Source organism: Podarcis gaigeae (genome assembly GCF_964106915.1).
Source record: "Podarcis gaigeae genome assembly, chromosome: 1".
NCBI classification, from domain to species: Eukaryota; Metazoa; Chordata; class Lepidosauria; order Squamata; family Lacertidae; genus Podarcis; species Podarcis gaigeae.
The window spans coordinates 69,432,635-69,459,055 of NC_139678.1; the positions used below are offsets into that span (position 1 = coordinate 69,432,635).

The 26,421-nt window shown below is 40.4% G+C and overlaps 1 protein-coding gene across 7 annotated transcripts in view; it reads left to right on the forward strand.

The window, feature by feature from the left end:
- DENND5A (DENN domain containing 5A) overlaps positions 1-21,403 on the forward strand; it is a 67,176-nt gene extending 45,773 nt beyond the window's left edge. For all 7 annotated transcript variants that reach the window (XM_083724524.1, XM_083724526.1, XM_083724522.1 and 4 more), the window contains 9 exons: positions 6,659-6,787; positions 8,207-8,328; positions 9,062-9,207; positions 9,680-9,798; positions 12,214-12,395; positions 14,091-14,173; positions 16,554-16,677; positions 16,872-17,040; positions 19,095-21,403. In XM_083724524.1, coding sequence (XP_083580650.1) covers positions 6,659-6,787; positions 8,207-8,328; positions 9,062-9,207; positions 9,680-9,798; positions 12,214-12,395; positions 14,091-14,173; positions 16,554-16,677; positions 16,872-17,040; positions 19,095-19,278 — 1,258 coding nt within the window. In that variant the 3' untranslated portion in view covers positions 19,279-21,403. The remainder of the gene's footprint in view (positions 1-6,658; positions 6,788-8,206; positions 8,329-9,061; positions 9,208-9,679; positions 9,799-12,213; positions 12,396-14,090; positions 14,174-16,553; positions 16,678-16,871; positions 17,041-19,094) is intronic.
- The last annotated feature ends 5,018 nt before the right edge of the window (positions 21,404-26,421 follow it).

Below are 26,421 nucleotides of genomic sequence, written 5' to 3' on the forward strand. Positions count from 1 at the left end.
CTTTTGATTTCTAACCAACATTTCTCGTAGTTGTCCTTGAACAGATTCAAATTTTTGGAGGTCAGATACACCCCTAGGTATTTTACTTTTCTAACCACATTTAATTCTGTTTCTTTCACAAACTCATCTGATTCTGTACTTGTCAAATTTTTTACTATAACCTTAGTTTTTTGCTTGTTCAGCTTAAATCCCGCCACCCGACCAAAGTCCGAAATTAATTCTAACACTCTTTTAGTACTAGAGACAGGCTCCTGCAATGTTAATACCAGGTCATCTGCAAATGCTTTCAATTTATATTGTTTCACTCCGACCTCAATTCCCTGTACCAACCGGTCCTTTCTAATCATGTTCAATAGCACCTCCAGAACTGAAATAAACAATAGGGGGGATAGGGGGCACCCCTGCCGTGTCCCTTTTTCAATTTTAAACTCCTCTGTCACCACATTGTTTACTATCAATTTCGCTTTTTGTTCTGAATATATTGCTTCTATTCCATTTTCAAACCCCCGCCCCACTCCCATCCCTTCCAAGTTTTTCTTCATAAACATCCAGGAAATATTGTCAAAGGCTTTCTCCGCATCAATAAAAATTAACACCGCTCTAGTGTTTAGTTTTGTTTGTAAAAGTTCCAAAATGTCGATAATGTTTCTTGTGTTGCCAAACAAATGCCTACCAGGGAGAAAGCCAGCCTGGTCTTTATGGATCACTTCATTAAGCACTTTTTTAAACCTACTTGCCAAAATGTCTGCAAAAATTTTGTAATCCACATTTAGGAGTGAGATGGGGCGGTAGTTCTTCAGCTGAGTCTTTTCAGTTTCTAGTTTGGGTATCAATGTGATGAAGGCTTCTTTCCACGTTTCCGGTGCCTTCCTCCCCTCCATAATCTGGTTACAAACCTCCAACAAAGGTTGTATCAAATAGTCCTTCAAAACCTTATAGTATTTGGAGGTAAGTCCGTCGGGGCCTGGAGATTTGCCTAATTGGAGGTTCTGAATGGCGCTTTCAATTTCTTGCTGTGTGATATTACTATTCAGGGTTGTTCTCATTTCCTGAGGTATTTTCTGTAATCCGTTGGTTTTAAGAAATTGGTCCACCTCCGAATCCTTCTGTGGCCCTTGTGAATAAAGTTCTTTGAAATATCTCTGGAAGCACTTTCTAATTTCCTCGGGTTTCTGAACCATTCTCCCTTCAATCTCTAGATTTGTAACAGTATTAAGTTTTTGTCTCTTTTTCAACTGCCATGCTAGCAGTTTCCCACACTTATTTGCTGATTCAAAGGATCTTTGTTTCATTTGTTTAATTTTCCATTCCACCTCTTGATTTATCAGTTTCAAATATTGTGCTTGGAAAAATTTCACTTCTCTCAGCACCTCCTTCGACTTAGGCCTGGATCTTAGTTTTTTCTCTCCATCTCTTATTTTTTCCAATATCTTCTCCTTCTTTTCATTCCAGAATTTTTTCTTGATCGTATTTTGTTGTATTAGAAATCCTCTCATGACTGCTTTACTTGCGTCCCAGATTATTCTTTTTTCCACAGTGGTATTTAAATTTATCTCAAAATAGTCCTTTAAAGTTTTTTGGGCCTTCTTAACAATCTTCTCGTCCCTTAATAAGGTGTCATTCATTTTCCATCTAAAGGATCCGGTTGTATTTAGTCTCAATTCCATTTTCAAAGCATTATGGTCGGAGCAGGTTTTTGGGCAGATTTCCACCTTTCTAGTCTTGGGTGCCAGTCCTCTAGTTATCCATATTTGGTCGATTCGTGTCCATGTCAGATGAGCTTCAGAAAAGAAAGTCCCTTCTTTTCCTAGGGGGTTCTTAACCCTCCATATGTCAATTAAGTCCACATTGTCAGTCATTTCAAAAAAAGTTTTAGGTAGTCTGCCATCTTTCGTTATGTTAGCACTTTGCGACTTGTCCATATTTACAGACACAACCCCATTCATGTCACCCATCATGATGATGTTGTTATAGTCTAAGTAATCCAGCATAATCTCATGCAGCTTCCTGAAAAATTCCGATTTTCCTTCATTTGGGGCGTATATTCCTAATATCAGAAATTTTTCTCCTTGTGTCTGAATTTCAATCGCCAAAATTCTGCCGTGTTCATCTTTAAATAAGAATTTCGGTGACAGGCTCTCCTTTGCATATATCACCACTCCTCTTTTCTTCACTTTGTCCGAAGAGATAAATTCTTGGCCTAGTCTTTTATTAATTAGCACTTTTCTGTGGAGCCTTGTCACATGCGTTTCTTGCAGGCAAATAATGTCCAATTGTTCTTTTTTCAAAATATGAAATACTTTTCTTCTTTTTTCCAGAGAATTTCCGCCATTTATATTCCAACTAAGAAGCTGCAGCGACATCCTGGTCTAATTGGTGGGTCTACAATGGGGTGTCTAGGCTTCCCTCCGATCCCGGAGGTGGTAATGTTGGTCCAGATCCAGGCAGTGTAGGCTTTGGAGATGGTCCCGGTGGTGGTGGAGGCCAAGAAGCTGCGGCTCCTTTCTGGAGGTCCTCCTCGTGGTCGTGTAGGAACTTCTGTTGGTCCTCCGGTGTTTTAATTCTTACTTTCCTTCCTTTGTAGGTAAATGATAGTCCTTGCGGAAACTCCCACCTATAAGGGATTGTGTTATATCTCAACAATTTGGTCAAATCTGTATAAGTAGTCCTAAGATCCAAAAGGTGTTTAGGTATATCTCTGTAAATTTCAGCCTTTTTTCCTTCTATCTCCAAGGATTTTCTGAAGTGTAGGCCTAGTATCTTGTCTCTTTCCTCTCTCGATCTCAAAATAACCAAACAGTCTCTGGACTTGTCCTTCTTTATCAATTTTCCCAGTCTAAAGGCAGTCACAATTTTAAAGTCCTTATCTTCCTCTATCCCCCAGAATTTGGAGAACAAAAGTGTTAAAAATCCCTGTAGGTTTCCTTCCTCCAATTCTGGGATAGCCCTTAATCTGAGATTATTTTCCTTACTTTTCAATTCAACCAATGACAGGTAGGCTTGTTGTTCCCCTACCTGTCTTTTCAGAGGCCTTACTTCCCCCCTAATCTCATCAACCTTTTTGTTCGCCTGTTCTGCTTTTTGACAAGCTTCCACCGCAAGCTTATAATTTTCAGTCGTTGCCCCTTGTAATTTTTCAATTGCCTGAGTATGATGGGAAACTTGCTCAGATAATTTAGTAATAGAGGATGTAGCTTGGTCAATTTTTGATGATTGATTGTCCACTTTTTGATTTAAAATTCTAAGTTGTTCCAAGATTTGCTTCAGAACTATTTCAGATCCTCCAGTTGCCATATCTTCTGCAACAGGCTCTGCAGCAGGCTCTTCAAATTCCACCTCCTGTGCTGTCAGCACAGTTGGGACGGATGATCTTCGTTGATGAGATAGGGTTGTTTGAACAAGTTGCCCTGGTTTCTTTTCTTTCTCTTTAGCTTTAGCTGCTCTTGTTCTCCCTGTGCCACTCATTCCACACCTGCCTCTGTTCAAGGTCAAATTTTCTTTTGTTTCATAAGTTAGACAAAGTCCAGAGTGTAAACAATTTAACCACAGAGAATCACAATAAAGTACAGTTCCCAGGCCTCTATATCTCCACAATCCTCTAGGTGGGGGTATTTCAAAGTTTCAAGGAAGGAGAGAGCTCTTGTCCGCCATTGAAGTTCTTATATTCCCTATGTTAAGTCTTTAATAGTTCCAGAGCACAAAAGGAAGTTTCCACAGGCTTTCTTTGTCTTAAAGAAAAGCCACAAGGTGTCAAGAAGGGTCCCAGCAGCAATGTTTAAACGTTAATGTCTCAGTCTATGTATCAGTTAAGCTCCAATAACAGTATCAGCAGTTTGACAGTTCTCCTTTGCACGCTGACAGCCCGATCGCTGGGTTGTCTCTTTTAACTCCACATAGCTCAAAATTAGGAAGAAGGTCCCAAGAATAAAATCCACAACTTTTACAAAAATTTCCTGCTTGTCTTTTCGCTACAAAGTCTGTCAAATACACCCTCGTTTTACTTTTACAGTCCCTTTTCAACGCTTCAGCGCTCTTCTGCGCAATTGCTTTAATCTGGTTAGCAGGATCGGGAGACGGACTTCCTGTTACTCGCCTCCCGTTTTCAGCCGAATTTCAACCAAATTCCCAAATTTTCCGATGTTTAGCTCCCCTTACTCACAGGTATGTAGCAGCCAATTTTGATGTTTTCAAGAAGAAAGGTCGGCGCTCATCAGCAGCAGCAGCGCGGCTTTGCATCCACGAAAAGAGCGATGAACTCACAGCGCCGCTCCCCCTTTCGCGTTCCGGAGCCCCTTACGGAGCCCCTTCTTCGTTTCCGGGGGGGCTTTAGGCGCCCGCCGAGTCCCACGGCCGCAGGCTCGCTCTGCCTGCGGTTTTTCTTAATGGGTCTCCGCTTTGCCGTAGCGGACGACCCTTTTTCGCGGAGCCCCTCTTCACCAGGTAAAGAGGACCGCCATTGCTATTTTGCGCCGCCTCCGGAAGTACAATCCTAAGAATGGTTACTGAGAAGCAGGTCCCATTGTGTTCAGTGGGTTTTACTTCCTAGTAAGCAAGCTGAGGATTGCAGTTCTAGTTCTTCTCTTCCAAAGTTCTCCTTAAGTGATTAAAAGTCAGTGTCTGTTTTTCTTTTTACAGTGAAATGACTTCTTGTAAATTAAACTCACTCTGTGGAGAAAAGGCCTAATTCAAAATTGTGTGAAGCTGTAGGAATTGGATAGGTTAAGTTTATTTTATCAGAAGCATTTATAGGCAAGTCTATTCCATTGGATGCATGGAATGAACTTAAAAGGGTAGTTTATTATTATATTTGTTAAATTTCTGCCCTGTCCTCTGTCCCAAAGGAGCCAGGGCTGGTGTGTCTGCATGTATGTGTGTACTGTGGAAGAGAAACCCAGTTAACAAGTTGAGCTTGAAAGTTAAAAAGTGGCATCCAACTGACTAACTAACTAACTAACTAACTAACTTGTTCCATCAACACAGAGATTTCCACTTGCACAGTAGAACTTCCTCCCCATCTCTGTGTGCACCCCCCAAAGCTGCTCCACAGACTTTGGAGAATACCCAGACCAGATTTAGGGGGCGCAGGAGGGGGAAAGTTCTGCTGAGCAAGCAGAAATCCTTCCACTGATGGAATGAGTTAGTTGAGTGCCTGTCCATTTCATGCATTTTAAGTAGACTTTAGCATATGTAGTACATTAATATGGCAACTACTCTCAAGTGGCAAGTATTAAGATTGTCTTATTTTACCTTTAGTAATTAAGCAGTATATAAAATAGCTTAAATATATGAATAAGCACAGAATGCAAAAAAAAAAAGAGTGCTTTATCTTTTGTAGCAGTTAGATTCAGTAGGTATATATGCTGAGCAGGAAGAAGTGAATGGTTTCAGAACAAACTAATAATCTATTGAGCATTTGTTGTATGATAGAGAAATATAGACAGGTACACTTTTTATGTCATATGACATTGCTGTTGTAGTCATTGCTGATAAATATTTTATTACAGGGAGGGAAAACCGAGACATGGGGGCTACCAGAAGGCTCTCTATCCAGCCCCCAGGTCTCTGTCTGGCCATCCCTGTCTCTCCAGTCCACCCCCCCCCCGACTTTGCTTCATACCTTCCTTGTCCGGGAGGAATTTACAAAGCTAGCAGCTTTCTAATAACGTTCTCTCTTCTGGAAATAATGATTAATGCTGAGGCCTAGAAGTCAAACATTTCATGAATATGATTACCAATTTGCTGTGTGTATATCTAACAAGTCACTCAGCCTTTCTGAATACAACATTCTCGCATAGTTCCTAGCCATTAATGAAAACAAAGCAAATTCTCATTATTTTTAATTATTATCCTCGATATCAACTGTGCTAAAGATAGATAGTAAGATCACCTAGGTATATCTTGTGTTTTTTGAGGGAGAGGGATGTTCATCCTGCACAATTTTATATTCCTTTCACTGGTTAGTAAAACCTCTTTAAATCCTACTTCAATATTTACTTGCACTTACGGTTATTTCTGCTACTTTAGTTGCTTCTTGATGTCATCTTAGGGCCAAACTAAAGAGGGCAGCAGTATTTATTCATGGGTTTGCTCCATAAAGGAGTGTGTGGAGCAATCAGTCTTTCTTTTTCTTCGACATGCAGTGGAGCACATGGGTGTGGGGAACTAAACCCTGCCCTCTCTCCCACTTTTCCTCACTGAGTTTCATTGCTTCATTCAATTTTTCTTGCAGCTCAGTTCTGCTACCTAGGCTCATGAGAAGATTGTTTGAAGCAATGGAATGCAATGATGTAAGAGATAGGCAGGGGCAGTGCCAAGTTCTCTTTACCCACTAGCTTAATTTGAATAAAATCTAAACACTCTGACTTTATAGGTGAATGGGGCAGACTTGTAAAAAAATTACTAGACTGTAATGTCTATTACAGTGGTAGCCAGTGTATGCCTGCTAGATATGGTTGGACTATAATTCCTATAATTCCTATAATTCCTATCAATCCTGGCCGGCATAGCTAATAATCAAGGATAATGGGAGTTGTAGTTCAGCAATATCTGGAAGGCTTTCTGTTGGTTCGCCTGGGGTACTGTGCAATGCATTCCTGTCAGCTTCTTTTCTAACTCAGTAAAAAGTAGGACAGCACAATAACCTGCTTTTCCTTCTCAGGCATATCCAGAATATAAGTGAGATCAAAACTGATGTTGGTAAGGCTCGAGCTTGGGTTCGGCTCTCTATGGAAAAGAAATTACTTTCCCGCCACCTGAAACACCTTCTTTCTGATCATGAACTTACAAAGTAAGTTGAGTCCAGCTTGAGGTTAACGGAGATCTGTTGGCTTGTGGTAGTTGTTTTTTAAATAGACTTGCCATAGCCTTTAGCAAGGAAAATAGATAACACAGTATATGATTTTATCAGGTACTGATAAAGCTGCTTGAGAAACAGAATAATCTTGAAAAAGGATAGGCTTGGAACAAAGAGGGCATGCATAAGTTTGCATTCAGAAAATTTGGGTTCATTCCCTTTGCTACATATTTTGTATAGTGATGGTCAGAAAGTCCAAAATAAACTAGATGAAGACATCTCCAAAACAGTATTTCTTTCAGCTATCTTAAACTGGAAGACTGTTGGTTTCAACTTTGAAAAATATAACTCTTATGAAAAATGACTATAATGGGATAATCCTGATGTGAGCTATTGTGAGCACCTTAGAGGCAGGGTAGGATCTAAACACATTATAGCCGAGGAATTCCCTTAGCATCTGTTCTGGTAATATAGGAATGAATTTTTACATTTTTCTCACTTCTTAATTACATCAGCACATTGTTCAAGGCAATGAATGGGGGTAAATATAACTAGAAAATTAAGGTAACAAACAATGCTTGTGCATGGTGGTTTGCATTCCATAAAAACTCTGATGACTGAATAAGATTGCATTCCTATATTCACTTACCTGGGAATACACATAATCCTGAGTACACATAAAGGATTGTGCTATAAATTGTGTACAATTATTTTATATATTTGGATACTCTGATTTTCTTCCTAAACTCAACTTTTCCAATAACATTAAATCTTTTGATGAGGACTGTGGTGAAGGAAAGTAGGAAAAGGGAATGGAAAGAGCAGGAAATTGTGAATACTCATCGGTATAAGGCACTATATTTCCTGTGGCCTTTCCTTCTGCTTCCCCTGGTTTTTGAGCCTTCATCAGCTTTGCTTCCAAACTATTCAAACCACAGGGGGCTAAAATCATGATAATTTTAAAAAGAAAATTTAAATTATTTTTTTGTACAGCAAAGGTGTGGGGAATAGTACAGTGGTACCTTGGTCTATGAACAGCCCTGTTAACGACAATGAACTCCGCAAAACCGGAAGTAGGTGTTCCAGTTAGTGAACTTTGCCCTGGAAGACAAATGGAAGCTGAACACTGGCGGTGGGAGGCTTCATTAGGGAAAGCACACACTTCGGTTTAAGAACGCTTCGGTCTAAGAACGGACCTAAGTTCGTAAACCGAGATACCACTGTATTCCTAATTGAAACGTTGTCTGTAAGGTGGGTGCAAACCTACATGAAACATCTGTGGAGTAAGGTAGTTAGAAGTCAAAACTTTAGTGGTTACATGATACACATATTGATTGGTTCATTGTAAATGCCAGCAACCCTCTGTCTGGGAAGTCTTATTATAGTAATATATAATTTTGTTTTCTTTGTCAGAAAACTCTACAAGCGCTATGCATTCCTCCGCTGTGATGATGAAAAAGAGCAATTTCTGTATCACCTCCTGTCATTCAACGCTGTTGATTACTTTTGTTTTACCAATGTTTTTACAACTATCTGTAAGTATAGCTTTTAATTGTTGTGTTACTTTTCAAAGGGTTTAAAGCATGTTTGACACATGCATATAGCCTCATTTATTTTATAACAGTGTACAGATATCTCATGCTGGGAGTCTACCAATACAATTTTGTCCGCAGGAAATATATTTCAAACAAATTTCTGTTTTATAACACTAAGCATGATTCTGTGTGGTAAATTAGCAGTGAGACCTCATCAATACATTCTAGTATTTTTGATTAGCATATTGAAATGCATTTGAAATCTTCCCTACCTCCAACACTGCCTATTTTGTATTCTTCCTTTTAAGTTCTCTGCATTATCCTTCTCCTACCTGCCTTTTTATGTTCTTCTTCATACTCAGCATTGTCTGCCTGCAACTAATTTTTGACCTGTTCTTTTTCTTAAGTTTCCTATGCTCTCTTCTGAGCTCCCCTTGTGAGAGATCCGTCATTAGTTCTCAGTTCTCTTTTGAAAGACATGCTGCTTTTGGAGCCATAGTTGGACCTCTTTTAGCATCACTAGACTCCATTGGTACGCTTCTGTCTGTCTGTCCAAAATAAGCTTTCAGTGATTTTTGTTTCACTCCCTGGGAGTCTGAGATCAAGCCTAGCGGATGATATTTCTGCCTAAGAATATAGTATAATGGGTATTTGTTATTCTGTTTCAATTGTATTTGCATTTGTTCTTGGACAACTTGTTTCAGCCAAATTGTTTTTTTGTTCTGTTTTACAGTGATTCCATACCATATATTGATCATTCCTAGCAAAAAACTTGGTGGCTCAATGTTCACAGCCAACCCATGGATCTGCATTTCAGGAGAACTGGGTGAAACAGGAGTCCTACACATTCCAAGGAATACACTGGAGATGACATTTGAGGTATGGCCTTACCTAAAGATAAAATTAAAAAGAAGTCAAAAATCAGAAGATTGCTGGGGACTTTTTCTATTATTTTACTATTATTATTAATTAAATATGCATATCGCCCTTCATCTGAAGATCACAGGGCAGTTCACAACCTAAAATATGTGTGCACCTGTATAATACAAATTGCATGTATCTTCCTTTTTGGAATCCTTCTATGAGAGCCCAGCGAACCTATAGAAAATTATGATCAAAATATGTTAGCTGGAGAGGGACGTGTAAAGCTATCTCTATAGACTTTCTATTGTGTTATTTTAAAAGTTCCCTTACCATTTGGTTTGTAAACTTGCTTTTTCTCTAAAATGTGGCATTGTGTTTAGTCATTGCTAAGTTTGGATATTATTGCTCTGTTCATTAGACTATAGTCATTGTGATGTTTTCTGTTTTGATTCAGCAGATTTCCCCCCACCCCTTTTTTAATTTTCAGTGTCAGAACCTGGGAAAGCTTACCACAGTACAAATAGGACATGATAATTCTGGACTGTATGCAAAGTGGCTTGTGGAATATGTCATGGTGAGAAATGAAGTAACGGGTCACACTTACAAGTAAGCAACATTTCAGCTTTTTTATGGATTGCCTGAAAGGATGTATTGAAAATGTTGTATCATAACTGCATCAACTTCCTTTGTAAAATCAGCCTGTTGCTGCTCAAAATACTTAAGTCTGATAGGTATTCCTTTTCTTGCCCTGTGGGACCAAATCAGTTACTGATACATATTCTAATGTCGCACAAGACTTGTTTCTCATAAAGCTCATCTGTAAATAAAAATATACACTGTTTTACAGAGTATGATTTGATGCCCCTTCTTGTTTATATCCACTATAAGCTTATGTTCGCTGAAATTGGAATTAAGCTGAATTATCTATTGACTTGTATGATTTAGAGTGCTTTCTTGTCCATTTAAACACACAAATTTATATACGGTACTGTCAATGTACAATAGATATTTATTTGTATACACTAGTAAAGCTATGAAACCCCCCCACACACACACAGTACTGTGTGAGTGCCTGGAGGCAGTTGGAGGATGGATGGCGGCTAACAGATTGAGGTTGAATCCTGACAAGATAGAAGTACTGTTTTGGGGGGACAGGGGGAGGCCGGGTGTGGGGGACTCCCTGGTCCTGAATGGGGCAACTGTGCCCTTGAAGGAGCAGGTGCGCAGCCTGGGAGTCATTTTGGACTCACAGCTGTCCATGGAGACACAGGTTAATTCTGTGTCCAGGGTGGTTGTCTACCAGCTCCATCTGGTACGCAGGCTGAGACCCTATCTGCCCGCGGACTGTCGCCAGAGTAATGCATGCTCTAGTTATCTCCCGCTTGGACTACTGCAATGCGCTCTACAAGGGGCTACCTTTGATGGTGACCTAGAAACTGTAATTAATCCAGAATGCGGCAGCTAGGCAGGTGACTGGGAGTGGCCGCCGGGACCATATAACACCGGACCTGAGAGATCTGCATTGGCTCCCAGTACGTTTCCAAGCACAATTCAAAGTGTTGGTGCTGACTTTAAAGCCCTAAATGGCCTTAGTTCTGTATACGTGAAGGAGCGTCTCCACCCCCATCGTTCAGCCTGGAAACTGAGATCCAGTGCCGAGGGCCTTCTGGCGGTTCCCTCATTGCGAGAAGTGAGGTTACAGAGAACCAGACAGAGGGCCTTCTCAGTAGTGGCACCCGCCCTGTGGAACGCCCTCCCATCAGATGTCAAGGAAATAAGCAGCTATCCTATTTTTAAAAGACATCTGAAGGCAGCCCTGTTTAGGGAAGTTTTTAATATTTAATGCTGTATTGTTTTTAACACTCAATTGGGAGCCGCCCAGAGTGGCTGGGGAAACTCAGCCAGATGGGCAGGGTATAAATAATAAATTACAGTGGTACCTCGGGTTACAGATGCTTCAGGTTACAGACTCCACTAACCCAGAAATTGTACCTCGGGTTAAGAACTTTGCTTCAGGATGAGAACAGAAATCGTTCAGCAGCGGCACGGCAGCAGCAGGAGGCCCCATTAGCTAAAGTGGTGCTTCAGGTTAAGAACAGTTTCAGGTTAAGAACAGACCTCCAGAATGAATTAAGTTCTTAACCCGAGGTATCACTGTATTATTATTATTATTATTATTATTGTTATTATTATTATTATTATTCTAGAAAAAGGTGCCAGAACTCAACATAAATGCCTCCCCTGTTCTCCCCTGGCACCCACCTGAGAACTGCCAGAACTTAGTTCTGGTGAGTTCTGAAAAAAAAGCCCTGTCTCAAAGAAGTTTCATATCTAATGAACATTATTAATTACATTTGGTTGCATCCAGAGAAACATTAGCCAAAGGGGGTTGGTGGAAGGTGACTCTCCCACCTCTCCAAGACCCAGCAGCCCCCAGGTTCCCTTGAAACGCCTCTTCTGAGGGTCATGGGCTGTGGCACAGGGGAGCTGGAAGGGAATGCTGAAAATTGGGTGGAGGCATCATCTGTCAGTGGGAGTTCCTGCTTACAAATGGTGACTCCACCTAAATGCCAAGAAACCCCTCCTTTCCTCTCAGCCCCCCCCCCCCCAGTCGGCCCCATTTTTCAGGGTCCTCTGACTCTTGTGATAGGTCTTGTGGGAGTGGGAAAGTCATTGGTTTGTGTTCCTTTGGTTCAGATCCAATTTGGTCAATAAATCCAATCAATCTGTTGGCTGTCCAAAATATCTGTTTGCTTATGATCCAGAAGATTCAGATTTCTGTTTCCAACAGCACATGTATGTGGCCCCTGTGGATTAGTCAGTTACATAACTCCTCCTGTGATTAATACTGTTCAATTCTAGTGCTGCACCAGTCTTGCAGGGATGAGAAACTTTAGTAAATGGAACATGCCCAGCATGAAATAAAAGCCATTTTACTGATTCACTTAATGTATAGCCTCTTGCTAAAATCTGGGATTAAGAGCTGCATCATGTGTCTTTTTTCTTATTTCATGTCTTTAGGTTTCCATGTGGGAGGTGGCTTGGAAAAGGGATGGATGATGGCAGTTTAGAGAGGATCCTGGTTGGAGAATTGCTGACATCCCATTCTGAGGTAGATGAAAGGCAGTGCAGAACTCCGCCTTTGCAGCAGTCCCCAAGTATGATTAGAAGATTCGTTACAATATCACCAAACAACAAACCAAGTAAGCTGGTTAAATTGAAAAAAACATTTTACTAGTAATCTTACATATAGTAATAGCAAACTCAGTTCTCTGAGTGTAGTTATTTATGTAGCCAAAACATCATCCATACACATATTAGTAGACTTGGGGGAGCCCCACAGTTTGTGGAAGTACAAAAAGTCTATGGGGGGGATCCTATGGGGGACAAACCCAAAAATAGCTCAGTGAGAATGAAATGTTGACTGACTGACTTGTGGGAGGTGGGGATGATTATCCTGAAAAAAGGGAATGGCTGACAGGTTGGAATTTTGAACAGGTCTCCACTCTGCAACATTTTGTTGCATGTCGTGCTTCCACCATCTCAAAAGCAATGAAGTACTCTGGTTTTAAATCTTCATTAGGTTACTTAAATATTCTTTTGTCTTGTTGCAGCTTGTTTGACAATATGTCAGTCAGTCTCATTCCTGGTGATGGGGGAAAGGGAGAAGGAAAGGATGAGAACACTTACTGTATTTTTTCCTCTATTGGACGCACCATAGGAGGGGGAGAATAGGGGGAAAATTTTTTTTCTTGTTCTCCCCCTCAAAAACAAGGTGCGTTCAAGGTGTGTTCAAGAGCAGGCCTTGCCGCTGCCCCCCAAGCTTGTGGGGCTGGTGGTGGTGGGAAGCGCTGCTTTCCCCCACCACCAGCCTCAAAGATCCCTGAAGCCTTTGGAGCGCAGCTGCACTCCAAAGGCTTGAGGCTTCGGGGATATCATTTGTAGCCTCCGCAGGGCGGCGGGGTGCCTTCACCCCGCCGCCCTGCGGAGGCTTTGCGCAGCCGTCCCGAAGCTGGAACAGCGAGACGGAGGGCTGCGCTGGCCAAAGCCCAGGGTGCACAGCGCCGCGCTCCCCGGGCTTCGGGCTGCAGGCAGCTGTCCGCAAGCCCTGCGGAGCCTGGTGGGAACTCCCGCTGGACTCTGCAGGCTTGCAGAGAGCGGCCCGAAGCCCGGGGTGCACAGCGCCGCGCTCCCCGGGCTTCGGGCTGCAGGCAGCTGTCCGCAAGCCCTGCGGAGCCTGGTGGGAACTCCCGCTGGACTCTGCAGGCTTGCAGAGAGCGGCCCGAAGCCCGGGGTGCACAGCGCCGCGCTCCCCGGGCTTCGGGCTGCAGGCAGCTATCCGCAAACCTGCAGAGCCCAGCAGGAGTTCCCGCCGGGCTCCGCAGGCTTGCGGCTAGCTTTCTTGAAGCTTGGAACGCGAGAAGGGTCAGTGCGCATGACCCCTCTTGCTCACCAGGCTTCAGCGAAAGCCTGTACTCGCTCCATAGGACGCACACACTTTCACCCTTCATTTTTGGAGGGGAAAAGTGCGTCCTATAGAGCGAAAAATACGGTAAGTTGATTTTAATCTACAAACTACTGTTGTAACCAGTGCTTGCTGTTGGAGGCTTTCTCATTTAATTTATCAAGATTTCAACCTCTGTGTAATGTTTCCCCCTTCACCTTTAAACATTATTTACCCAAGTAGCTGTAGCTGTTCCCTATATGGCAGCTTGGTGGGTTTTGCTCATTACTTCCAAAACCCTATATTACAAAAGATAAATGCACAAATGTTGATAAATCTGTCCTATTTTATAATGTAAAAAGCAGAAGCCTGGATCTAGTTCCTTTCTAAAGTCCCTGGCCAAGTGAAAAACAAATAATTGCTTAAACAAATACATGTTTTCCTTCTTGCACAGAGTTAAACACAGGTCAAATACAAGAATCTATTGGTGAAGCAGTAAATGGAATTGTCAAACACTTCCACAAGCCAGAGAAAGAGGTGAGCATTGTCATTGAGCTTGATAATATTTCTCTGTTTATATTTATGTGTTCGCTAGTTAGTTTATGAAAGACCATAGCTACAATTGACAAGAATGTTGGTTCAGCAGAACAGTGTGTCACAGATGTGCACATGCAGCTGACGAGTTGAAGGGAATTATGTATAGCCAAATACAGACTCTTGCAGCTACATTTCTTCTTGATGTCAGTTTTAATCAGAGTTCTTCAGTAAATTTGTAATACAAAATTGTGTTTGTCTTAACCAGGATTAACAAAGGTCATAAATAACTTTGGACCCAGGTGAAAGGGGGCAGGAAAATTTGCATGTGAGAATAGAATGCACTCCTGTAGTCTGCAGTCAGTCGCTTAACCCTGGATCCAGTATTATATCAGAACCAACCCTTAGAATTAAGTCTGATAAAACAGTATGCCAATTGTTTGAATTTGTCAGCTGTGCCTTGATCACAAAGATCATAGTATCCCATTTGGTACTTTTTTGGACAACCCCTTCTCTATTTGTTCTGATTTGTAGTACTAGATATGCTGTCTTGTGATATCCAGTAGATTGGGTTTTGTTTAACATTTGTACCTCATATTTATGCTCCTAGTCTAGATTACAAATATATATATATTGTATGTATTGTATATATTGTGTATATATACACACACACACACAATATATATATATATATATATATATATATATATATATATATATGCTTTCGTAGATTTTCACGGGTACAGGAATGCAGGTTTTGGTGTCCTCGGGTGTCTTCCCGTGTAAAAGTTGGGGTGTCTAGGCGACGTTTCGACGAGGTCTCACTCGTCATCTTCAGGCTGGTGCTTTCGGCTTCTTGTTACTGGAACAGAGCGGGATCTCAATGTTTGAGTTCCTATAAATACTGTAGAGGGGGTGTGGTGTCTAGCCTCCAATGTTCTGGGCAGAGAGGAAGTTCCCAGGCTAGTGGGAACTTCCTCTCTGCCCAGAACATTGGAGGCTAGACACCACACCCCCTCTACAGTATTTATAGGAACTCAAACATTGAGATCCCGCTCTGTTCCAGTAACAAGAAGCCGAAAGCACCAGCCTGAAGATGACGAGTGAGACCTCGTCGAAACGTCGCCTAGACACCCCAACTTTTACACGGGAAGACACCCGAGGACACCAAAACCTGCATATATATATATATATATATATATATATATATAGTGTGTGTGTACACACACACAACCAGTAGCATTACAAATTAAAAACTGTTTCATATAAAAGCAGTAACAGAAATTACATATTAAAAGGCTGTCAAATATATTTCCAGTTTCTAACTAAAGACCAGTAAAAAGGAGGGCTATTGAATCTCCAACTGGAGGGCATTCCAGAGCCATGAGACCACCATCCAGAAGGCCCCGTCTCGTGTGCTTACTTACATCTGAGATGTTGATGACACAGAGTACAGGGCCTGTGAGGCAGATGGTCCTTGCAGTAATCTGGTCCAAGTCCATTTGGGGTTTTAAAGGCTAAGACCAGTACTTCAAACCGAGCAAACAAATAAGTAGCCAGTGAAGTTAAACAACATTAGAATTACATGTTCCAATAAGGATGTTTGAGGCATCTTCTTCCAGATCTTCAAAACTCCTGAACAACAGTACCTCTGCCTTGTTTGGATTAAGGTTCAATTCACTTCAGAACCGATGCCAGACACTAATTTATTATTTCCTTTGCCTCTCTGGGTTTTCAGTGATGGAAAAAATGAAATGTCATCAGCAAATTGATGGCATCTTACCCTAAACCTCTGGATGACCTTCCCCGGTGGTTTCATGTATAAGTAAAAGCACTAGGGGACAAAATTTGGAATTTTACATGCCAAAGGCCACAAAGTGGAACAGCAGTCTTGTGTTATACTTATACTGTAGTACTCATTTTATAAATAACAGTGTCCTTTCCTGATCAAGGCACCTAATTTTCTCCAGCTCTTCATCAAACAGAAGTGAAGGTCCAAGGATGGGTGCTTTGTTATCTGTTGCTCTGCACAGAGAGAGCTTCTTATCCATGTTGAGCAGCAGTGAACAAAGGTGTGTTTTTGTGTGTGTGTGTGTGTGTGTGTGTGTGTGTGAACATAATCAGGGTGGAAAGGTATTTCATCAGTAATAATGCTGACTTGTAATTTCATAAAGTGAGTAAATGGTAGCTGCTGTGAGATCTGATTGTCGTTGAAATCTTATTATTGAGCGTTTTTCTAATGGGTGCCACTAACTGATAAACTCAGTCAGTGCAGACTATTGGTAGTCTGTTTTTAAAAGCCACAGTAATTTGACAGATATATTCATAATATACCATGGGTAAACATCTCAAAACTATTATTTATTTTATATCCCATTGGCAGAGAGGCAGTTTAACACTTTTGCTGTGTGGTGAAGGTGGGCTTGTCTCAGCTCTTGAGCAGGTGTTTCAGCATGGATTTAAATCCCCCAGGCTCTTCAAAAATGTCTTCATTTGGGACTTTCTAGGTAAGTACAGAAAACCTTCTTATGGGAAAAGGTTGAAGGAGTGGGTATGTTTAGACTGGAAAATAGAAGTGAAATTATAGCCATCTTCAAATATTTTATTAATTGTATAAATAATTATACTGCCACCAATATGTGAGGAAGGTTTTGAGTTTTTCTACTGATCTGATCATTATGCTATATGACTCTGTCTCCAGAAAAAGCACAAGGATATTATGAGGCTCTAGAGCAAAATGAATTGGTCCCAGAGGAAAACTGGCAGAAAAGGGCCAGGAGTTTCTGTCGCTTTGTCACGGCCATCAACAACACTCCTAGAAACATTGGGAAAGATGGCAAGTTTCAGATGTTGGTGTGCCTTGGAGCCAGGTATTGTATTTCCATAAGCATATTTTCATTTGTATATAATTGCCTGGTCTAATGTGACAGAGTTGCTTTCACACTGATCAGTTTTCTTTTATTACTGTTTTGATGTCCAGATTTTGAGTCCTTTGACCAAATTACATATCCTTACACTTATTCTGACACTTTGGAAATCTGAAATTAGAACATGATCACTGGGATTTATCTTGACAGGAGATTAAAAGTGCTTGATCCACTTAGTTTACAAAAACAAAAACAAAAAAAAAACAAGGCTGAGAGGGGATATGAAAGTATTTTAGTACTTTAGTAGAAGAATTAATCTGAAGAGGGAGATGAACTATTTTATATTAGAGGCTAGATTTATTTATTTATTACATGTATATATACAGCGGTACCTCGGGTTACATACGCTTCAGGTTACAGACTCCACTAACCCAAAAATATTACCTAAAGTTAAGAACTTTGCTTCAGGATGAGAACAGAAATCATGCTCCGGCGACGCGGCAGCAGCAGGAGGCCCTATTAGCTAAAGTGGTGCTTCAGGTTAAGAACAGTTTCAGGTTAAGTACGGACCTCCGGAACAAATTAAGTACTTAACCTGAGGTACCACTGTACTACAGTTTCTTCCAAGGAGCTCAAGATGGTCACATGGTTCTCCAACTCCCCATTTTATCCTCACTACTTCCCTGTGAGGTAGATTAGGCTGAGACACAATGACTGTCCCAAGGTCACCCAGTAAGCTTCATAACTGAGTAGGAATTTGAACCCTGGTCATCCAGGTCATAGTCCAACACTCTCTCTATTATACCACACTGGCTCAGATGTACAATAAACACCAGCTACAAAACAAAAATTGACAAATCAGAAATTTTTGTGAAACAGTCTTTCCTGGAACCACAGAAGCAGCAAATAAGCTCTTTGGTTTCAGGGCACAATTATAAGAAATTTATGGAAAATGGTGTGGCATTTTCTATACCTTAGTTGTAGCCCTTTGAAATCAGAAAGCGCCTTTCACATGCATAGGCCTTGATTTCTGCATCCCTCCTCATTGGGAAAATCAGGGTCATCACAACAAGGATCAAGGCATGGAGATGCACCCAGTTAAATTTTCCATAAGATTGCTTCATGGCTGCAAATTTTGTACAACTGAGCATTTCCCAATCAAACTAGCAGTGCCCCTAATGGTTTCCAGTATGTGGCTTGGGCCGTTTTAACGCATTTGCCTTGTAAACACCTTTTGGAAGCTCCCCTGAGTCTGTCTGTGGTACATTGTGGTCTGAATTGTGTAAGTTGATTGGTGAATGAGATGACGCTTTCTTGGGAGAATTTGGCTACAGGATTGTTTTTAAAATCCTTTCTAGCTCTCTAATTGTCACTGACGTAGGGCAGCCTAGTGCTGTGGATTCCTGCAGCAGCAAAGGTATAGCCAAGACACGGCCTCAGGCTGATCTAGAATGCCAGTGCAACAAAATGCATGCCAGTTCTGCTGTGCTGGCAACACAGCAGAACTGATGTTGCCTGATGTGGCTTCTGTAAAGGTCATTATGGAGCCTAGAAATCAGCAGAAAGGAGACATGGCAGGGTAAGACTGGTGTTCTATGCAACTAACAATTCAGTCAGTATGGAGGCTTCTAATTTGCATACTGGCCGTTTAGTAGTAACCTATAATAATGGGATTGCTATTGAATAAGAATAGCAAGATAGGCCTGCCCTAACTGTATTGCATTAGATGCCCCTGTAGTTGCCAGTCCTTCTGTACCACCACAGCTAGGTATAGCTTTGGCATCAAGTGCCAGTCATTTTGGATAGAGCGAGTGGCCATGTTTTTCCAAGTTATTTCAGATATGAAGCAAATAAGGAATGATACTGAGCCAAAAGATTGACCTAGAGTTCAGTTTTTATAAACTCACACCAGTTAAACCTAGTGTTGTCAATACTAACTGGTAGTGGTATTAAGAGGAATTGTGATACTAAAATATCAGGAAATGTGATAAGTTTCTTTTTTAAAGAATTAAAAAGATTTTATAAGTTGTTTGAAATTTCAAAACATTCCCTTACAGAGATCACCTCTTGCACCATTGGATTGCCTTGCTGGCAGACTGCCCCATCACAGCTCAGATGTATGAGGATACAGCGCTCATAAAGGATCATACCCTAGTGAATTCCTTGATTCGTGTGTTGCAGACTTTGCAGGAGTTCAACATCACATTGGAGGCATCCCTCGTTAAAGGAATAGACATCTGATCCGTCTCTTGCTACAAGCACTGTAAAAAAGCAACAAGGAACAAACCATTATTAGTATGCAGAAATTCAATCGGCTAATACATTGCATCCAAACATTTACATCACTTGCTACAACTCTTCTGGAAAGAAGTTCGAAACAGAGAACGGAAATGTGGATGAAAGCTCTACGCCCAACGTGTAATAGGGAAAATATAACCTATAAATCACTTTTAGAATTTATTTGCTGATTTGCTTTTACACACTTTCATGTGAAAGGGTTAAGATAATGAGTATTGTGCAGCTTATTTTAAAGCTGTAATATTTCTTTGCCATTGAAAATGGCACAGTGAGAAGCTATTGGCATTCTCTCAACTTGCCTTCAGACTGTATGTTGAAAAGTATAGTTCACACATTCCATTTCCGCTAAGGGTCATTCAGCAATTGAAAATTTAATAGTTTATTATAAACATTTTCATCATTGGCTTTTACGTGTTGGGTCACTGTTCTGCAAGAAAAACTAAAAGTTTAAATATTATTTTTAATAGCCTTGAAGCACTGAATTCATTAGCAAATTTTTTTTTCTTTAATTTTTGTTGTCAGTATTATTTTGGCAGAGTTTTGAGGGGTGACTCATGCAGATGTGCAGAGATCAGTGATATTTTTCATATGGGTACGAAATTGCACAGAGAAAATTATAAATGTGTTTTTAACTGGCATTTATTTATTTAACTTTTCATCATGTTGTAATGTCTTTGTCTAAGAAAAGAATACTATATACAGTACTTAACAGGCTATATTACATGTCTGTTGTGTTTTCAATTTAGAACCTAATTAGAGTACAGCCCACCTAAATACAAGTCCAGAATAAGAGTGTCTGTTAGCAAAATATGTCTTGGCATGAACCTGCCTTTCAATTTATTAGTCATTACTAACAAGTCCATTGATTTCAGTGGGTCTGCTCTGAGTATGAAATAGTTGGATACCACCATAAGTGATTATCCTAAGCCATGTGTACTCTATGTAATGGCTAACAGTCTAATCAAATACTAGATGTAACATTGACCTGGTTTGCATTTAACACTAAGCCAAACCATGACTTAGTGCAAAAGAGCAAACATTCAGGTTCCTGAAGTGAAGATTGCGCTGCAGCAATCCTCCCTCAGTGTTTGCAGCTAAAAGGGTTCAGCCATAAATTGGCTTTGTGTTACATCCAAACCCAAACTCATGGTTTGTCTTGTCCTTGATTTACCTCTTGAGGTTTGTCTGCAGCAGATAAACTATGGTTCAGGCATAACATTGTCAAACCATGGTCAAAGGCATAGGTTAAGCATCAGCAAGATTTGAGGAGTGCTGTGGCATAATAGATATGCTCCAGAAAGCAAATGTTTGTTTGTTTGCACTAAGCCATGTTTTGGCTTGGCATTATGTGCAAACTGGGCCAGTCTATAAATGTGTAAGGATCAGGTACAGCAGCAGTTGTATCACAGTTTTGTCATCTTGCAATGCTAGCACTACCTTACAACAGCTTCACAAGCACATGTGCTGGTGCAAATACTTCAGGTTGGCTGTAAGTGAGAGCAGTATTACTGTGACCAATTTATGCTGCTACTCGATATAATGCTATGTTAAGGTTTCAAATCTTTCCCTTGGTAACCCAGTTCACAGGCAGAACATATGGAACATTTTTATTTGAAATGCTGAGCATTCGTGTGCTAATTTTTGTATATGTTAAAGGCTGGAGGTTTTGGATGCTTGTGAACACGGTGTAAAAATATTAGAATACCCTCATAATGTTCAGAATTTGTGGACTTTTTAAATAGTAAAATTCCAATTGGAAAAATCTAGTGAATGCCTAGAAGCAACTGTTCTTGTTAGAATTCTCAGCAAAAATCCCTAGGAGATGCATAATGAGCTAAGGAAACACTAAGATATACTATACAAGCATTAGGTCTCTGTATTAAGATTCAAGATTCTACAGGCCTTTGCTGTATACATGTCTGAAGTTAGCCTCTTTAACTTCTGATAAAGACGTTTTCAACTGTCAGTCTCCAACAAGTAGCATTATTCTTTATTTCCTACATCTTGTGGTCATTTTTATTCCAGTAACTTAAAAATATAGCACATGTATTAAATTTTACTATTTTTACTTTTCTTGTGTTTTATTTCGTTATTACTTTGAAAAGTTGCTATTATTGCTTCTGTACTTTGTTTCTAATTTGAATTGGTTGAACTTGAGAAAATCATACTGGAGACTGAAAAGGATGCAGCCCACATTATCACAACATACACGATGGATAAACATACTCATGCTGGTCTTGAGGTGCATGGCTCTACTGACATTAGTTCTGCAATAACAGAATGTTATTTTCTGTTATCTCACTTAAAAGTATATTACACAACTGCACAAAGAATCCGGAAAAATGAAAAAGCCTGTTGTTTTTCTGAAGACTTCCTTTTACAGAATAGTATTATGAAAAATTTGCATTGAACAGAATAACAGCATCATCTGTATTGGGTATCTACCCAAGATAAGACTTGCTTCTAATAGTAGATGACACAGTTAACTACTTCACTGCAGAACTGAATAACAAAAGTATGTGTGTAGACATCATGGCTAGCTATACTGCCTTCTGGAGCAGTTAACCATCAGTGATAATATTCATGAACTGGAGATCAGAGGAGGTAGGTGGACACTAGCACTCAAACCTGCCCCTGTGTTCTCCAGTGAAGATGGCTAGGAATGCCCAAGAGCAGTGGAAGTCACTGAGAGCTCCTGGGTGGTACCACCCCAGCCAGTCTGATTTTTTTTTAAAGCAGTACCTCCACCACCAATGCTTTCTCAGATGCCACTAGGAAATACAGGAGGAGACTGGCTGACCATTGGGAAAGGTTTTGCTGCACAGTTCTGGAACTTCAAGACTCTTGTGATAGATCATTGCCAGGCAAGATATATCAAACAACTACAAAACAAATCTGTTTATTCAAGATAGCTGTAAATTTGAAGTTTTCAGATATGAAGCCCCATATGTCACTGTCCATCTACGGGAGATCGAAGTCCCGGCTGAGGACGTTGGAACCAGGGGCAAGATGGCAGGGTGGGAGCAGGAACAGGAGTCCAGAAGCCAGGGGTCTGAGGGTCAGGAAGCAGGGAGTCACAAAGTCAAGGGTCCGAGGGTCGAGAAGCAAGGAGTCTAAAAGCCGAGGTCCGAGGATCAGGAAGCAAGAAGCCAAACGTAGCAAGGCAGGAAATGTGTTGCTGTGGCCAAGAGCTGAAGGGAAATGCTGACCTTATATCCCTACCTGGCTCTTGCCACCAGGTGTAGTGAGTTACCAAGCGGCCTCACCTGTGCGGCCGTGCCTTGCCTCTCCAGAACAAACTTAGGAAGGCCCCAGTCCTGCGAAGCCCTACTGGTCACAGGGCCTGGCTCCTGCACGCACTTCTGACACCATGCTGCCTAGCAAACTGCTTTTAAAACTGATATAACTTTTCAAAAATTACATTCAGCTGCTCAAACAGAAAATTATGAATGTGGGAAAGTTATTTGTTTCAAATTTGGTGTACTGTATGTAGTTGCATTTTTAAATGTGAGTCGTAACAGATGTAGAATTGGCTCAAACATGGTTGTCCTCCCACAACTGCAAGCATGCCTAAGAGAAGTAAGTGCAGTAGATGAGCTATTCTCTTTAATGCCCTCCCAATTCACAAATTCTGACAATGCAGTTGCTGTAGGCTGCAAAATCATTCCTGTCAAAACATAAAGGCTAACAAAATTCCTCTTCATAACTCTGTTTTTATCCAAGCACCTGCATAGATTTATATGAAAATGCAAAAACTGCTTTGTATTTAATTAGCAAGCCTTATCCCATAGTTAAAATGGGTCATTTTTATTTAACTTTAAGGTAGTGATGTTCAATTCTCTTTAATTAAAGAGCTTCTCTTTCATAGCTCATAGTCTTTTAAATCATATCAACATTTAACATGCTTATGAACTCAGCTATATTTCTGCATTGCAAAGTAATTTTTAGGCTGTTTGTAATTTAGACTATTAAGTCATTTTTAGACTATACTATGAACTCTAATAGTCTATTGCTGTGTGTGTGTGTGTGTGTGAGAGAGAGAGAGAGAGAGAGAGAGATAGCAGGATCAACCTGGTTCGCACATCATGTTAATCCAAACCACAGTTTAGTGAAAATGCATGAGCACCTAGGCTCCTAAGGAGGAAAGTGGCTGCTTTGCTCTTATCCAGTCATTTTGCTGCTGCACTGTGCTTCGCTAAGCCATAGCTTGGCCTGGTGTGTTGTGTGAACAAGGGTTGTGGTTTAGCTCTCTAGAGACTAAACGAGCTGAAATGAAGGTTTGTTCTTTGTTTCTGACTTATGGTTTATGTCAAAGAGCTAAATCACAAGCCCAAGTTCATATGACACACTAAGCCAAGCCATGACTCAGCTTAGCACAGTGCAGCCGCAAAACAACCAAGCAGTAGCAAAGTGGCAGTGATTTCCTCTCCATGCATATACCCTAGGTCATTGTTTGGCTTAGTGTGATGTGTGAACCAGGCCAGAGAGCAAAACAGACAGACCATAATTGCTTTTGCCGATTAAGTTCTTAGCAAGAATGAATATATTTTGGAAGATTTCTGTTGCCATAGTTCAAGATGGAGAGTTGACAAATTAGCTGGAAATTGTTTACTTCTCATGTTTGTAGTTCCTTTTATACCTAGAGATTGGTAGTTTATCTTCAAAATGCAGAATCAAGTTTAATAATGCTAATAATAACCTGTTTTAAAATTAGTCATTGTAGTTTATAGAACTAGAAAAGAAAATGCAGTATATTATTTTTCTAATTTTTCTATTTTTCGGGTTGTAAATCTAAACGTATGTCCAGATGCAGCTTACTTTGCTGTACTACAATAAAGCTTTCTTTTGATAGGACCAACAGAATTAATCTACCGTGCCATCCTTGGCAGCTGTTTATTCTAATTAGACTTTACAATCTGCTCTAATATTTTCACCTTGTGCTGGTTAGGATTGCTAGAAACATTGTTTTTCAAATGACATCAGTGTTCAGCATATGGAAACTGGTGTTTTAATACATTCTTACCTTAAGCAAAGAGCTACTTCACATAATTGTTGCTTTCCCTGCTCTAATAGCATTACAATAGGAACTAATTCATATTCAACATGCAAATGTTTAATAACAATATACGGTAATACTGTACTTGTATTTATCAAAGAAAATGTTCTAGCTAGATGGCGCTGTTGAACAGGTGCTTGTATAGATTCTGGGAATGTAAAGCACTTTGCAGTGTGACACCCCCCTCCCATGCTTATTTTGCCAGTATACTGGCATCTTCACACTTTGAACAAAACATCTCTCCCCATACCCGGGCAATTATTTTTTAATCCTGGTTCAGGTAGATCCTACTTTGCCTTGTCTAAAAGAAGATGGTGTCTCATTTACCCTTTTCATAGCTGGAAGCATGCTGAATGTTGTGTTGCAGTCTTAGAGCAATCACTATCCTGCATTTTGCTAAGCAACAGCTATCTACCCAGCCTTCCTATAACTACCGAGATCTGCTATGTTTTACCTCTCCTACTAGAATACTTTGCCTGTTGCTCACTACTTTCAACATTATCAAGTTCTCAATCCGTCCCATCTATGTGAATAGTGCTGCTGTTCTTGATTATGGAAATATGTGTCTTAGGAGGGGTGATCTGAATAAAAGCAGTGTACTGCAAGCACCATTTTCAGTGACACCCTATCCATGTAAACAAATTAGAGGTGACATTCTAGATAACAAGCTCATACAAACAACCTTGGAACCACTGGATTATGTAAACAAGTCTGGGTAGTTCTGAATCTTTCTCTCATCTGAGCTTGAAGAATTCTTAGAACTGCAATTAAGGAAGAGGAAAAATATTACTAAGAAGAGAATGTGTTCCATTTTGTATTGGTTACATTTGATTAAACATCCCCTGTGAGGTTTGAGAGTTGTGGAATACTTTTAAGTGCTTTAGGCAACACAATAGAATAAATCTACTGTGAAATCTATGTGGACCATTTAAGATTTATGCATGAAGGGGGTCAGCCCTACTATGTTCATGGAAGTACATGTCCGATCATAAACAGCAAAATATATGCACATCACACTGATTTACTATATAGTTCATTGCTGCTGATTCCCTGCACTTTTTAATGCCATTATATCCAAGGGAGGAATGCTGGTACAAAGGTACTGTGTTGTCAGTTTATGGCCTCAGGGAAAAGTTGGATTAAAATAGCTAGTCAAAACTGATTAGCCTGTTTTGTTTTTTAACACTGGGTGCTTTAACTATAATGGTACAAACCTCTGGGTTTGCTCCACATCTGAGATAGCACCACAGAATTAGGAACCTCTTAAGATATAATGGAAACATGAAAATACCATACAGAGAAAAGCTTTCAAATATGGAAGAAACAAAGCACAAGCATAAGGGAAATTATTATAGTTGTCTTTCACAAAACACCCAATAGGCTTAGGTCTCATCTGCACCATACATTTAAAGCAGTATCATACCATTTTAAATAGTCATCCCCTCAAGAATCCAGGGAATTGTAGTTTATTATGTATGACTTGTTAGAACCCTGTTCACATCATAGAGCTGCAGTTCTTTGGGTGGTTTAACAATCAATTCCTCTTCCTAGGAAACTCTGGGAAATGTAGCTTTGTAAGAATAAAATGGGAACTATATTTCTCACAGAAAATGTGTCTTTGATGATGTTTAGAAGGAAGGAAGAGGTTGCTTCACACAGATGTCTGGAAGTTCTAAACATAAGGGGCAGCAGGGGGGGGGGAGTGTCTTTTGAGGAAACAGGAAACCTTTCAGATGAATGAGTGGCACTGCAGTTTAGGACTGAAAGTCACAGGCAGGGATGTACCTGGTCAGTGTAGGGATTTAAGGAGGGTGTCATGAGATTAGTGCAGTGAGAGAGATTAATTATTTTGGCAACGGAGTATTGTATGGATGTGAGAGGACCAAGCTGAGGGGACAGTGACAAGCCAATGTTGTACATGACTTGGCTACTCAATATGGGGGACAAAGGAGAGAGAAGAGTCTAAGGCTACGTGCCTGTTCAACAGGATGGCTAGCAATTCAATGCATAAGGAAAGCAAGCTAGGAGAG